General features: G+C 29.2%; 1 protein-coding gene across 1 annotated transcript; it reads right to left on the bottom strand.

Moving 5' to 3' along the window:
* Window positions 1-684: 684 nt before the first annotated feature.
* LOC108344758 (protein trichome birefringence-like 19) lies at window positions 685-7,208 on the bottom strand. Its single transcript, XM_017583244.2, has 2 exons — window positions 6,597-7,208; window positions 685-1,622 (listed from the first exon to the last, which is right to left on the bottom strand). Exons 1-2 carry the CDS (start codon window positions 7,107-7,109, stop codon window positions 837-839), a joined length of 1,299 nt encoding a protein of 432 aa, XP_017438733.1. The 5' UTR covers window positions 7,110-7,208; the 3' UTR covers window positions 685-836.
* Between the last annotated feature and the right edge of the window lie 7,893 nt (window positions 7,209-15,101).

The following is a 15,101-nucleotide window of genomic DNA, read 5'->3' as shown; positions in this document are numbered from 1 at the left end:
GGCTTTGTTTACTTGAATGGATTTGGGGAAGAGTAATTGAAGGGATTTGAAAGGATTTGAAGATAAAGTTTTTTATTGTTTATTTGAGTGAATTTGGAGGTAAATGAGAGTGGATTTGAAAGTAAATTTTTTTAATATGTCACGTCAATAAAATCCTACACTAATTCTCACAAATTTTACTTCCAAATACACTTTAGTTTACTTCCAAATTCACTCAAATAAACAACAAAGAAATTTATCTTCAAACCCTCTCAAATCCCTTCAATTACTGTCCTTAAATCCCTTTTCAAGTGAACAATGCCTAAGAGATTTGGATGGGATTCAAAATCACATTAATTAGCTAAAACAACAACCTTTCAATACTAAGCACAATAATTATGTGTTGCCTAATTTGCTTGTGAGGTGTAGGCCCCAAACACTAAATTAAAAAATAAAAAAAGTATAAAATAGTTTATAATATATAGTTGAATAGGTTTTATTGTCCTAATATTTTAAGGATTTATTTAATGTTATTTCTAAAAAAATATCCTTAATTTAATTTTAATTTTACTTAAAAGTGTTAATATTAATTTAATGAAAGAGATAAGTGATTCCTTTTTAAATAAAATGACAGCTGAGAAAAAAATATTGAAAACTTCCAAACAAAAACCTATTAAGACTTTATAATATTTATGAAAAAAAATATGATAACCCTTGAACATGTATATCTTTCTATAGATTTAAAAGAGTGTATTGAATTCAGGATAACAAATTTTATCTTCAAAAAATTACAAATAAAAAAGATATTGGCAATGACAAGTTAAAAAAAAAAAAAAAAGGTAAAGATGGTTATAGATCTAGCTTAGGGCCGATCTCATTCCCTCCATCTTCAACATTTGTAGCAAGAAATCACTCCATGTGTCTATGGGTCCCGGCAAGCACCAATGAACACAATCATTATACAATGTAACATTCTCATTAGGCCAATGTCCATATCTACTAGGATGTCCATCCGGTCGTAATAACATTGCTTGTGTTGTGTCAATTAACTTGAATTTCAAACCCTTCTTTCTCCCTTCTTTCTGAGCTTTCTTAAACTCCTCCAATTGGATCATATAGAGCTCCAAATTTGTGCCCTCTAACCTTGTCTCATTACTCCTAAATGGCTTAGTTCTCACACAGTTCCCACCTTGATTCCATATCCCATTCTCAAAATGTGACGGTGCAAATGTCCTAAGAAAAACTGTGCCCTTGAAGTCTTCCAAACTATTGATGGCCTTAAAAGCAGTCCTAAAAGCCCTTCTATAGCCATAGAACATGGTCAAGTCGGGGACATTTTCCAAGACACAAAAATGGCACCCGACAACCTTTTTTCTCTCATAGAACACCATTGGTCTGTAGAACCAATGCCCTCCATCAAGAATGATGTAGTCAAATTCTTGAACTTGTGTGGTCCATTTGTCATCATACTCATCAAGGTAGAGGTTGAAAAGGCCAGTGTTGCTTGGACCATTTGGGTCAGCCACTTTGGATCTTACTAGATGGGGTGTCCAAAATGTGGCCATGGTGAAGTTGTAACTAGGATACTTCCATCTCTTGAAGTATTCATCACTTGTGTATGATACATCTATTGGCCATTCCACCTGAATAACCATTCACAAAACTTCAATTTAACAACTTCTCCATATTATAATTCAAATATTACAAAATAATTTTAAAAAAAATTCAAACAAAAATTCAGACAAAATAATTCAATAACAAATCTTGTTAAGATAAACTTTAATATTAATTTTAAATGTAAAATACAACCTTTAAAGTCTGGTTATGTAATATAATTTAGTCATAGCAAATAACATTATGGAAAAAAACTTTGCTTACATTGTTTTCAAAAAATTTATCTGGGTTTATCATCTTTTACTTTAGACAATGTAATGTAATTATTATTGTTTGATCTCACAAAAAAACTATATAATATATATCCATGAAGTGTTAATTTAGTTAATTTACATTCCTAATTTGAGACAATGTTGTTAGTGGGTTTAAACTTTTATTAATTCATATGTGGTTACAAGTTTTGAGTTCTATTAAATCTTGCATTTGACTTTACAACTTTCTTTTATATCAAATATATATATTAAATAATTATCTTTGTACAACACATGTAATATGTTATGTGTGTTTCATATAAGGATGAATTTATAATATTTATTAGTTTTTAATTACTATATGAGTTGAGTTCCTTTCATTAATCTTTCGATTAGAGTATCCACTAGGAAAATGTAAACCTTTTATACATATTGTTACTTTAACTATTTTTCAATTGGTTAATCATGTCATAATATTCCATTTGAGTATAACAAAGATATGAATAATTTTTACCTGAAATTTCTAAAATTGGAGTGGCCATGTCTATTTCTATGTAATATATGTAGCATGTACTATGTACTGAGACTTAATTTTCTAAACTTAGCCCAAAAATTAGAAAGTAACATCACATTCATAATCATTGCAATTGGAGCCAAAATATTCTGTCCCAGTAAGGTGCATGTGTATAACGAAATCGAATAATCCAGCCCATAGCTAATTATATATATTCATTTGATAATGAAAAGAGAATTTGTCAGCTAATAATAATAATTAATATATAGGAAAAATGCTGAAGGCCTACCACATTTTGGTTTGATTGAAAAGAAAAAAAGAGAGTAATAATTATAATAAATAATGAGATTAAATAAATAAATAAAGGAGAAAGTTAATGCACATCTATAATATCCCTTTATTTACTCCTATTTTGAATTAATTGACATTTTCTATTGCAGGCAAAAATTAAAGAAGTTAATATCTTTTTGTGAAATTTAAGAAATTAGTGATAAGATCTAATTACTCTTTCTTTTATACCGTTTAATAGCTATTTCCTAAAACAATCACTCTTACAAACAAACTATTGAGAAGTGCAGAAAGAAAAAGCATAAAATTGAAAAAAAGAAAAAAAGAAGAAGAGAGTAATATATGCTTTCTCAACATTCTAAAATAAAATAATTTTGTGAAAAGAACTAAAACAATAAAGGAATAATTCCTTTTTATTGTCTATATCATATAAATATGTCAATTTATTGCAACAGACAATTAGGCAATAATACACAAATAATAATAATAATATTGTGTTATTTTTTTATGAATAATGAGTCTATAAATTTCTTAGCATAGTTATCCACTTACATAATTAAAGGGCCCATAGTATGTGTTTTTCATCTTGGATTCCAAAAGCAATTATTCAATTTTCACAAACAAACAACAACTTAAGCCCAAAGGAGTTTGTTAGTTCCATTTCTCAAACAACAATATGTATTTTTCTTTGGTATATTAGTCAACAACTACTTTCCTTTTAGGTGACCTAGTGTTTTCTTTTTTTTCATTAATAATATTATAAATTTTTTAAAATTTTATTTAAATTATCTAGAGTGAGAAATATGAAGAATAAATAATACTAATAGATAATCTTGCACCCAAATTATAACCCACTTTTATTGGCAAAGCATGGAACAACTACTCTTTTAATATTTTGTTTGTGTATAAAAATATGGCAATAATTTATTTTAATTTTAATAAAATAACTATGAAGATTTCTATTTTTCTCAAGTCAACCGTAATAATATAATTGATAAAATTAGTTAAGTGCATTTTTTATTTTTTAACCATATATAATAATATTAATAAATATCCCTCTTCTACACTACTACTTGTGTGAATTAATGTTGCTCTTTTATTTTGAATTTTAAAAATGAGAAATGAATAAATAATTTTCTTTTTGCAAATATATGTCATTTAAAAAGGAATACATTGATTGTTTTTAGTGATTATTGAATAATATATAATTATAATTTTTCTTTTTCATGACATTTTAGTTAACATTTCAAAACTCACTAATAATTTATTATCACACAAAAACTACTATTAAAAAATAATAATAATATAACAATAATTTTATTATAAAAAATCACTAAATTTTTATTTTACAATCTCGCCGACTAAGGTCTAATCCAAACCTTAATATAATATGTGTCCCATTCAAGATTGGTTAACAGGTCAAAGACAATTTATGACACAGCTTGCTGGCAGGTATAGTGATATTTATGATAATAATGTTTCTAGGAATATTTAATCAAAACCTCTAATTAAGAATCCAAAGACCTCAATTATCAGTATTCTTAGTAAAATTAACGAGACTTTTGTTAAGAAATTATATAGCAACATTAATAGAATATTATTTTTGAAATAGAAAAAAAAATTACACAAAAATATGTTCTTAATTTAAAAAATTTATGTAACTTGTTGAACTTTCACAATGATAAAATCAATGTTTCAGACAACTTGTGGAACATACCAAAAGAGAAATAATAGGTAGCAGAGGATTACGAAAGCTACATTAATCTGCACTAATGCAGTGGAATTTTGTTTCTTCTTTCTTCATGTTACATCTTCTAATTGTGACGTTTCAACCATTTCTACTAACTTAATTAACTTATGGGATGGATTAGGTGACATGATTAAACCTTATATTAATCAATAATGTCATCTCATATTGGAAGTGAATAAAATAAAATAAAATTTGAATTCTCTGAAATTTTTACTGAGTTTTTGTTGCTGTTTATTTGTTATGTTTGTCTTTAAAATACAATGATTTTGTTGTATTAAAAAATTATTAAAATAACATAAAAAATTGAAATCAAATAAAATGAAAAAGAAAATTTAAGTTTATAAACAAATAAAATGTGTATTCTTAAAATATTTTTGTATGTGTCTTACTTTATTTTTCAATAAGAAAATGTTTACTTTTATCCTCTGAACAATTAACAATCTCTTGTTAATAATCTCTTATTATGAAAATATATGATATAGTTCCTTTCTTTGTAAACGGAAGGTTGAAAAGAGATTATTCCTTTCAGGAAAAGAATTATACATGTGATGCATTTCTATAAATGAAGAATAATCTATTAAGAAATTAAAAACAAATATTTTATCACTTTAATACACTATTCTTGAGTCTTTTAATATACTACGTATCCAAATTATTTAATTTAGATAATGATAACTTGAGAATATTTTTATAATATTTTAATATTATATACGTGTGATTTAATTAGTTTAAAATTATTCTATCATTTATAATAATAATCATAAATATTAATATAAACCAATCACAAAATTGATACATAAATAATTTTAAAATATTATAAAAAATATTGTAAAAATACCCTTATTCATAAGAGCAATGTTAAAGGAAAGCCTATTATTTTAAAAATAAAAAGTTATTATTTTGAAATGAAGAAAGTAATAAATAGTTCTGTCAGTTCACGAGTGTTTTGGGTAAGTGTACATCTGTATTGTAAAGTGTGCCATCAAAATATAAAAAAATAAAAAATGAAAAGAAATTAAAATTAAAATCTGTGGGAACTCAAAAGTAGACAAAAGCAAGAACTCATATAATGAAGAAATACTGACTACACTCCACTCTGTTTCATGTGAGCAGAGTTTTCAGACCAAAAGATTCGATTCCTTTTGGCATGCATCCTTCATCATCATTTTCTGTCTCTTAATTAATTACCCTTTTTAAAACAATAATATTCAAAATTGAAATAACCCTTTTCATTATTAAACAGGTATAGGAATAATTCTAATCAGGACTTAAATTAAAGATTACATTGTTTGAATATTTCTATTTTCTCTCCTTTTTTAAGTAGATTTCATCTTTGTTAGGTGTGGTCTAATTCTACGATCATAAATAAGAGAAATACAATTAAAAAAAATCCTTAATTTTGTCAACATATTTAATAAATACTTAATAGTTAAGAAAAAATATATTATTTTTGTATGGGACATGAACCTTTTTGATACTTCACATAGAAGAATAATGAGTGATTTTCACTAGAGTGAAAATCCCATATGCAGAAAAAGGAGAAGAGTTTAATTGAATGAAGGCATTTTTGGCTTTAAACTTTGGTTAAAGAAAAAGGTTTAAGCTTGCAATGTAATCAGATACCTAATTACGTAACTCCAAAGCAATACTCCAAAAAAAAAATCAAAGAGAAAAAAAAAGACAAAAAGCAAATGAGAAAACAACAACACTGATGATAAACAATAATGGGATGTGAAGAAATGTGCTCACTCACTCACTCGTATACAAGATATTTTTTTATCAGATAAAGTTTATTTATTATATTCACTACATAAAATAAAATATAAAAAAAACAAATAAAAATAGTTAGCATGTATAATGCTGAACCATCACATCACATCAATGGAAGTATAGTCTCAACAAATATCATAATATATCAATGATTTTAATCCTTGAAAATAATTCTGTGTATACAGAGATTGAAATTCTAAAAGTATAACATTAATTATGCATAAATTAACCCTGATTATGACAACCCTCTAACCGGATAACATGAAACTTGGTGATATATATATATTTTTTTAATAATTTGTGTACAAGTTAATTAATGAATGATATTTTTGTAATTAATGTTAATTAATATATAAAAAAATAATTGTGGAAGCAGAATTTTAGAGTTTTGCAGGTATTGGAAGAGGGTGGTGGTGGTATTTGTACTTACCCTAGAAAGGAGACAAATCATGGACTGCATCTGATTCCTTCCCACAGAGTCACCAACAAAGGCCATGGATTTTCCCTTAACAATTTCCAAGAACTGAAAAGGGTTGAAAATGGGGAGTTCACAATCACTTGGCTTCCATCTCCACTTGATGAACTCAGAGTCAGGTCTCCCATACTTCATGCAGTTCTGGTGCTCATGAATGGCCCAGCAAGTCTTGTTTGTGTAATAGGGTGCCTTAGGGTTTGGCACCCATTCCCCTGTGAAAATGTCACACTTCTCCACATATGTTGAGGGAAGGTTCTGTGCCATAGCATCATCATCATCATCATCATGAATGTGGTTTTTATACTTGTGCTTCATCTTCAAGAGTGATGATGAATGGTAACTGCAAAAAGGGTACCACAAAGGGGTGATGGCAAGTGTTAGGATCACCATGATTGCTAGCAAGGTGAGTTTTGGGATCATGTGCTTTGGGGTCATGGTGGGATGATGCTCAGTGTCTTGGAACTTCATGATGAAGAATGAGAGTAGAAGAGAAAGAGAAAGGGACAGAAGAGGAGGGAAATAGGATAGGGTCCTTCAAGCCTTTTCTTCTTCTTCTATATATATATATATATATATATATATATATATATATATATAATGTTTGTAAAGTGGTTTAAAGTTGTGTATGAGTTGTGATTCTTTGTTTTTACTTATTTGTTTATTTATTTATTAGATTAGGTTTATATAAATTTATGATTGAACTTTTCATTTACTTTTCTTTGGAGAAACAATCCTCATATATTCTTGAACTGTGCCACATTAAATGCATGGATGTGCTATTTGTGAATAGTTTATATAATCATTTAATAAGACTATTCATTTTAGTTAGTATGTTTTGTATTTACATATTTAGATATCAAATTGTTAAAAAAAAGTAACTTTTTAAGAAATTATTTATTATCTTAATATTTATTAATTGCTTAAAGATGGAATAACTAAAATGAAGGTAATATTTTTTTTTAAAGTTTTCTTTAAGATTATTTGAGTTTTTTTTCGTCTATTTCTCAAGTATTAATAACACTCTTTTTTTTAAGTTTTTGTATTAATTAAATTTAGGAAAAAACATCATAAAATTGTATAAGTTTGTTAGTTGTATAATAAATCTCATCCATGACTGTAGCTTTTCGTAATAAAAAGTTATAAGTTTGTGATTTAAATTATGATTTTTTATCATCAAAATAAATATTTATTAATACAAAATATATAGAAAGATGCAAGGATAATTTATAGTTACAAATATATTATCTATATGTCAAATTCCATCTAGGTTACTTCTTATTATTGGAAGACATTATTATAATTTATGACGATGAAAAGACAACTCATGATTGTTATATTACGAGTTCATGGCTCCTCATCCCACCATTCAATGTTACAATGTCGAATGAATACGAGCAGTCATTACAACTATATAGAAGGAAATGATCTAGATTCCAAGATAGACAATGATGCAGGGATGAAGGTCGTTAGGGAAACGAAGATGAAGTCCGTTCGGGAAACCATGATGTTTCCTTTGCAAGAAGGCTGAAACTTTAAAATAAGGATAACGATGGATGAAAAAGGAGAGAAAGCTATATGTCAAGTGTTGATTGATAATGCTGATTTGTTAGCATGGACGGTAGTCGAGCTCCTTGGAGTTGATCTTACGATAGCCTTCCACAAACTATCTATCTTTAATGAAGTAAGGTTTATGGAAACGAGAAGGATGATTTTGAAAGAAGTCAAGAAAAAAAATGATATTTCTGTTATCATTTTGATCCTACTATGCTTACTCACGAAGCCTTATGGTCAGATCGCTCTCTGCCTGTTTCCTTAAGCCTTCCAAGCATACTATGTTTTAATTTCTGAAGCCTTATGGTTAGACCTTTCTCTGCTTGCTTCTGTAAGACTTATGAGTAATCTGTTTATGTCAAAGCCTTATGGTCAGACCACTCTCTGTCTGCTTTCATAAGCCTCATGAGTCACTCTACTTATATCAAGGTTTTATGGTACAAACCAAATATACTACTCCCGGTAGTAAACATCATTTCATAATTAATGATTCCTTATATCCATCCCAACATTTCATAAAATCAACAAATCATATTATCTCATCCACCTAACTCAATCATATTCATTCTCCAATCATAAATTGGTAACAACCCATTTCCGTGTCAATACCCAAAATTTATAAAATATCACACACCTATTACCAGATATCATACTCTTATTATAATCTTATCTTACCCATAACGAGTAAAACCTCAATATAATTTTACCAATCGAAGGTTATAGATCAACCATTTAAATTGTTATGACATTACATAAAAGTTTGTTCCTAGTACATGTCCTACGTCATAATTTTACCTAGAGTCTAGGGTAAAAGTTTCAGTCCGATCTAACAATTAATAAAGTGAAAAATAGAAATTTTACATCAATAATTCACAAACATAAAATTATGTTATTTTGAGATCCTTAATAAACACGACCTAATAAAAAAATTTGAACAGTCAAGATGAATCAACATGTCTTAGGAACTACATATCCAAATTTTAGGTTTATCTAATGGTTAACTTGGTATAGATTGAGATTTTACTTAGAAAACTCGAGGACAATATTCAAGTGGGTTCCAATTCTTTCAAATATGCGGAATTAATTCCTCTAGGTATAGATATCCAGTTACAAATCCGAATGGTCAAAAATTTAAATTTCAGAATTTGATTGAGTATTTATTCAAACCTTTTTATAGTTCACATATTCAACACAATAAAATGTATCCATCACAGATTTCATATTAATTGAGTATATTACAAAATAAATTAGCGGTACATAATATGCTCAATAAGAATTAAGTTAAAAATTTGTCGAGTAGACTTCCAGGAAAGAGAGGTGTGTCTCAACGGACAACTTAAGTACCCAAGTCTTTCCTAGCCAAAGTATTCCTCAACTAGTTTTTAACAAAATTTCTTATTCACAAATTCAAAATAACGACATAGTTTTTCATTAACAATACTAACACATAAATTATACAACCAACACATTTACATACAAAAATTCAAGTCATGGATAGTCATATAGCAATATTAAATCATTAACATAAAAGCATAGAAAGGTTAGTTCCTCTTCCCTCTAAACTCCTTCCAACTCTAAATTCTTCCTAATCTTTCTTTCTCATAGATTTTCTCTACTCCTTGGTGCAAAAAACCTCCTCCCCTGCTTGGTATTTATAGGCCAAAATTTTGGTCTTATTTGAGTTTTTTTTAATATTATTTTATTAAAAATAATATTCTATTCAACTAGTTTTTAAGAAAATTTCTTATTCACAAATTCAAAATAACGACATAGTTTTTCATTAACAATACTAACACATAAATTATACAACCAACACATTTACATACAAAAATTCAAGTCATGGATAGTCATATAGCAATATTAAATCATTAACATAAAATCATAGAAAGGTTAGCTCCTCTTCCCTCTAAACTCCTTCCAACTCTAAATTCTTCCTAATCTTTCTTTCTCATAGATTTTCTCTACTCCTTGGTGCAAAAAACCTCCTCCCCTGCTTGGTATTTATAGGCCAAAATTTTGGTCTTATTTGAGTTTTTTTTAATATTATTTTAATAAAAATAATATTTTATTAAAAATAATATTTTATTCAACTAAAGTTATTTTGTCTTCTTCCTCATTCAATCACCACCCAAAGTCCTTTGTCCATTTCTTGTTTCCAAATTTCATTGTTGTTATTGTTTTTAAGAAAATATATTCTCAAAAGTATGAATCCATACCTCTAAAATGATCATAAATTTTTTTGTTTAACTTTTCAAAATTTTCTTATTAATCATATTTACTATCCATAAAATTTTTACTACCAATAATAATATTTAAGAAAATTACTACTATTAATATGAACATTTTCATGAGCTTTACACAAGACCCTAGGAAAATGTGGTAATTAGGGAATAATGTGGTTATGAGACTTAAATTTTATTGTTTGGTAATTTGTGTTTGATGATTAGATGTTTTCAAGAATTATAATTATTATGTTTATTATTTAATGTTATTATTGATTAAGTGAAACATATGTTGTTATTTGGATGATTTGTGTGGTGTGTTGTTACCAATATGATGTGTTGGACTGAGGGTAGAAGGGTGATTTAGGATTGAATAGGAGTGAGCCAAATTTTAGAAAGAAAAAGAGTTAAGGTAAACTTTTGTTTAATTTGTATTTTTGGGATAAAGGGTAAAATGGTCTTTTACCTTTATTAATTGGTGTAGAATGAATATAAGGGGGTTTAGAAAGTGAAACAATAAAAATAAATCTAAAATTAAAAGATTTAGCGGATTTTGGAAAGATTTAGTGATTGTTGATATTTTAAAAAGTAGTTAAGAGGGAATAAGAGAGGAAATCTTGGTTATTTTATAGATTAAATGAGAGATATTATTTTAATTAAAAAGATATAGATAAAATAGAAGAACATAAAAAGGAGAAGAGTAAAAGGGGTCTTCACATTGGTACCCTAATTCCTAAAAACGAAAATTAGAGAGTTAAAGAAGAAAAAAGACTTTTTCTAGGAGAAACGAGGAAGAGCTACAAAAAACCTTAGTACAAGGTAGGACTTGTGGTATTTTTGAAGTTAGATAAAGCCCTAGGATTGACCAAGGTATGGAGAAGCTTACCATTGTTTATTGTATGCTATGTATTCTTGATTTAATTGCATGAAAGTACTTGTTTGATGTATTTTTATATGATTATGATTATGATTATCTATTGCTATTGTTGGGTAAGAGTTTGTGTGTGCATGAGAATAGGTTTTTGGTAACATTTGTGATGGAATTTGCCTATGAATATATTATATATGTTTTGTTGGGTTATCCCAACAGAGAGTTTGATGCTAAGCGAGAATAAAGTTATGATGTTTGGAAGTTTCCATGCAAATATATGTTGTAAGGGTGTGTGATAAAAATCATATGTAGTATAATTATGTTTATTGGGGGTGTAACATATCAATGGTTGGATTTGGATGATTTAAGTGATGTAATATATGTGTTTGAGTATGTTTACATGGGTATGTGATGCTTGAATGCATATAAGATGTGTTAAGTATGATCTAGGATTGATGTATGTATGTTTGAATGCTTAAATCATGTCCAAGATGTGTTTCGATTCGGCAATAATCGATTATCATTAGTGATAATCGATTATCTACGTGTCGTTGTTGAGTATGGTTGCGAAAATAATCGATTATCTGATATGATAATCGATTATCCCTTCCTGTGTGATATTTATGGGTAAATTTCACTGAGATAATTGGTTATCTTAAGTGATAATTGATTATCACAATGTATTTTTATGAAAAATGGCAAATTTGATGAAGAATGAACATGGAACAAGATGGAGGAGTTGTGGAACGTGATGATAATCAAAGATTGATGTTAGTGGTTAAGTTTAGGGTCAGTTTTTACTTGTGGTTGAGATTAGAGCATGTGTGGAAGATGGAATGCATAAGAATGTGTGTGGTTAATGAGCATGAGACATGAGGGATTAGTCTACTTGATGTACCTAGTAAATCCTAGTTCTGTCTACGAATAAGTGTCCCCTTTGGCATTGGTTGTTGAAAAGGGGGTGACTCTCTTTGGCATTGATTATTGAAAAGAGAGTGACATTCTCTTTGGCAAATAGTTGTAGAAAAGAGAATGGTGTTCGAGTGTTGAATCTTCTTTGGTGAGGAGGATAAATGTTCTGCCTTGTGATAGGTGAACAAGTCTGAAGTCAGAAGAAGGATGACTCAAGTGTATCTATATGGGAAAGCTACAAATGGGGCTATAGGAGTGGCTACAATCGGTGAGGTAAGGTACAAGAGTATGACTAAGTCTTGTCATAACGGAGTTCATAGTTTGGTGATGCTCATGGTATGGTTTATGATTGGGATAATCATGTTGGTGGTGTACCTATAATGATGATCATGGTATTGAAGATGCTCTAGGTTATCCTATGTTGATAGTGGTGTTACGAATCTGGTTATAGTAAGTAGTTAGCATAGGTGTTAATGAGTTGATAGACCAAAGGACTATGTATGAGATGTTAGTGATAACATCAAGAGTTGAGATCAAGAATCAAGGATGGAAGTTTGAGGATCGAGGACTGAGGATCGAGTAATTCATTATGATTGAATTGTTAGAGGATTAAGAATCTTATTGTTATTACTTCTATGTATGTGGTGTTTGATTATGATTGATATAATCAGAAGGTACATCTTGTTGTGTGTTTGATTAAGGTTGATATAATCAAAAGATATGTTTCTTGTTGAGAGAGTTTGATTATGGTTGATATAATCAATATGTATGTATCTTGTTATTATGATTGTTTTATCGGTAGCTTACCCTATACATGTTTGTGAATGAAATTATAACGATGATCGTATAATGTGTTATACGTGAGCAAATGATATTGTAGATATTCTAGAGATATGATAGATTCGTGAGATGACGAGGGAGAAACTTGGGTTTCTTTAAAAAAAAAATTTGGCATAGACTTTTGAAACAAAGTAATAGTACTTGTTTTATTTTCATATTCATTGTAATTACTTTTAGAATAATGTAATTGGACAAAACTTTTGGAACAATTATGTTTTGAATAAATTATACATGTTGAAAGATTAAAGTTTTTGAAAAATACGTTTCTGCGTTTTGATAACATTTTAAAATTTATCGATTTTTGTAAATCCGTAACATCCTATAATTTGGGGAGCTTACAGACCTTATGTTTGCAAACGAAGTTGACACAAATAAGATAATATGCTAGACTTATTTTCAACTCACAGTGGACCATCTAAATGGAGATGATCAAGTAAAGGACGCTATACTACTTTAGTACAACCACCTTGTTTGGAACATGATTAACAATTTTGTTGAGATAAAGTTTGAGCATATCTTTAGAGGAGATAATTAGAGGGTCGATGTGTTCTCTAAACTAGCCAGTACAAAGAAGAAGCGGCGATACAAATTGTTACTTCAACAAGTGTTTTTGTTACCTTCCACTGAAAAAATAGACGTGTATGCAAGTTGAAAAGGTGGAAAGACCCGAATGAAACTATTTGTTCGATATCTCAAAGGTAGGAGACATCCTAAGGGTGAAGATGCACGAAAAGTTACTTGGTGCATGTAGGTAGGTAATAAGTTATTTATGAAAGGGTATAATCGACCTTTAGTAAAATGCATTACCTTTAGTAAAATGCATTACCTTATATGCGATTTGTTATTAATACAGAAAAATGATTTGTTGTTATTACTCCCTCCACCACCATATTTTCTCCCTCCACCTCCCCAATTCTATTACATATTTTTTGAATTACAAAACTAACCTTTTATAATTACAAAAATAACCTTTTTACTTTTTAATCCTAATTATTTACTTTAACCCTAAAATCTATCTTTCTACCCCTTCTCACCCACCTCCCAACCCTCTCAGATTCTCACCCAAACTCCATCACATTCGTTTCTCATCTTCCATTTTTCCTCCATATCCGTTTTCTTCCTCCTTCAGCGGTTTGGCGGTGGGGGCGGTGCGCGACGCGACAGTGCAACAATGCGGCAGTGCGGCGCGACAGTGCGACGGTGGTGCGACGGTGAGATGTGGCGGTGCGTTCTCCCACAAGGTTAGTGATAATATTTTTATTTTTTTTAAATGCAATGCATATATCTCTGTGTTGTGTTCTGTGCTGTGCTCTGCGTTTTTTGCTGTGTGCATGTGTTGGGAGAAAGGAAGAAGATAACCAGGCCAAAAACGGATGTCGGGTATCCGTTTGGATTTGAAACGGATGTCGACATCCACTTCAGATCCAAACGGATACTCGACATCCGTTTATGGCATGTAGTTTTTTTAACTTTTAAGTTTATTATTAGTTTTTATTTTAATTTTTTATTTTCAATTAATTTGTTACGTAATTATTATATTTTTATTTTTTTACTTTATTAATTTATTATATTTTTAATTAATTTATAGAGTATTTAAATTTAATGTTTTTTCTAGTTATTTATTTATTTATATCTAAATTAAAATTATTTTATTTAATGAAATAATTATTATTAAATTAATAAAAAAATAGTATTAATTAATGAAATAATTATTAATTTAATTAAAAATATTTTTGTCAGAAATGGTAAGAACACGAGGTTCATCTTTTAGTTCTCGTGGAGAGAGTTCTAGAGAAGAAAGTTCTCGAGGAGAAAGTTCTCGAGGAGAGAGTTCTGCACAGGGTGAAGGTAGGAGATGACCTACAGCTTCAGCTCGGAGAAGACGTGCAGCTCCAATTCAGGATGACCCTATAGCCGAGGACCGAGCGTTTGAGGAGGAGGCATATCAGGCCTATGAGGGTCCTGTTCACGAGGAGGCATTTGAGGCTCCTCATGACGATAATGAGGAGGAGGAACATGTCGATGTTCCTGACATACAGGAGGAGGATGTTCTCCAACTTTGCC

The sequence above is a fragment of the Vigna angularis genome, chromosome 8 (genome assembly GCF_016808095.1).
Source record: "Vigna angularis cultivar LongXiaoDou No.4 chromosome 8, ASM1680809v1, whole genome shotgun sequence".
Taxonomy (NCBI): Eukaryota; Viridiplantae; Streptophyta; class Magnoliopsida; order Fabales; family Fabaceae; genus Vigna; species Vigna angularis.
Note: the sequence above shows the minus strand (reverse complement) of the source record. Positions and strands in the feature narration are given on the sequence as shown.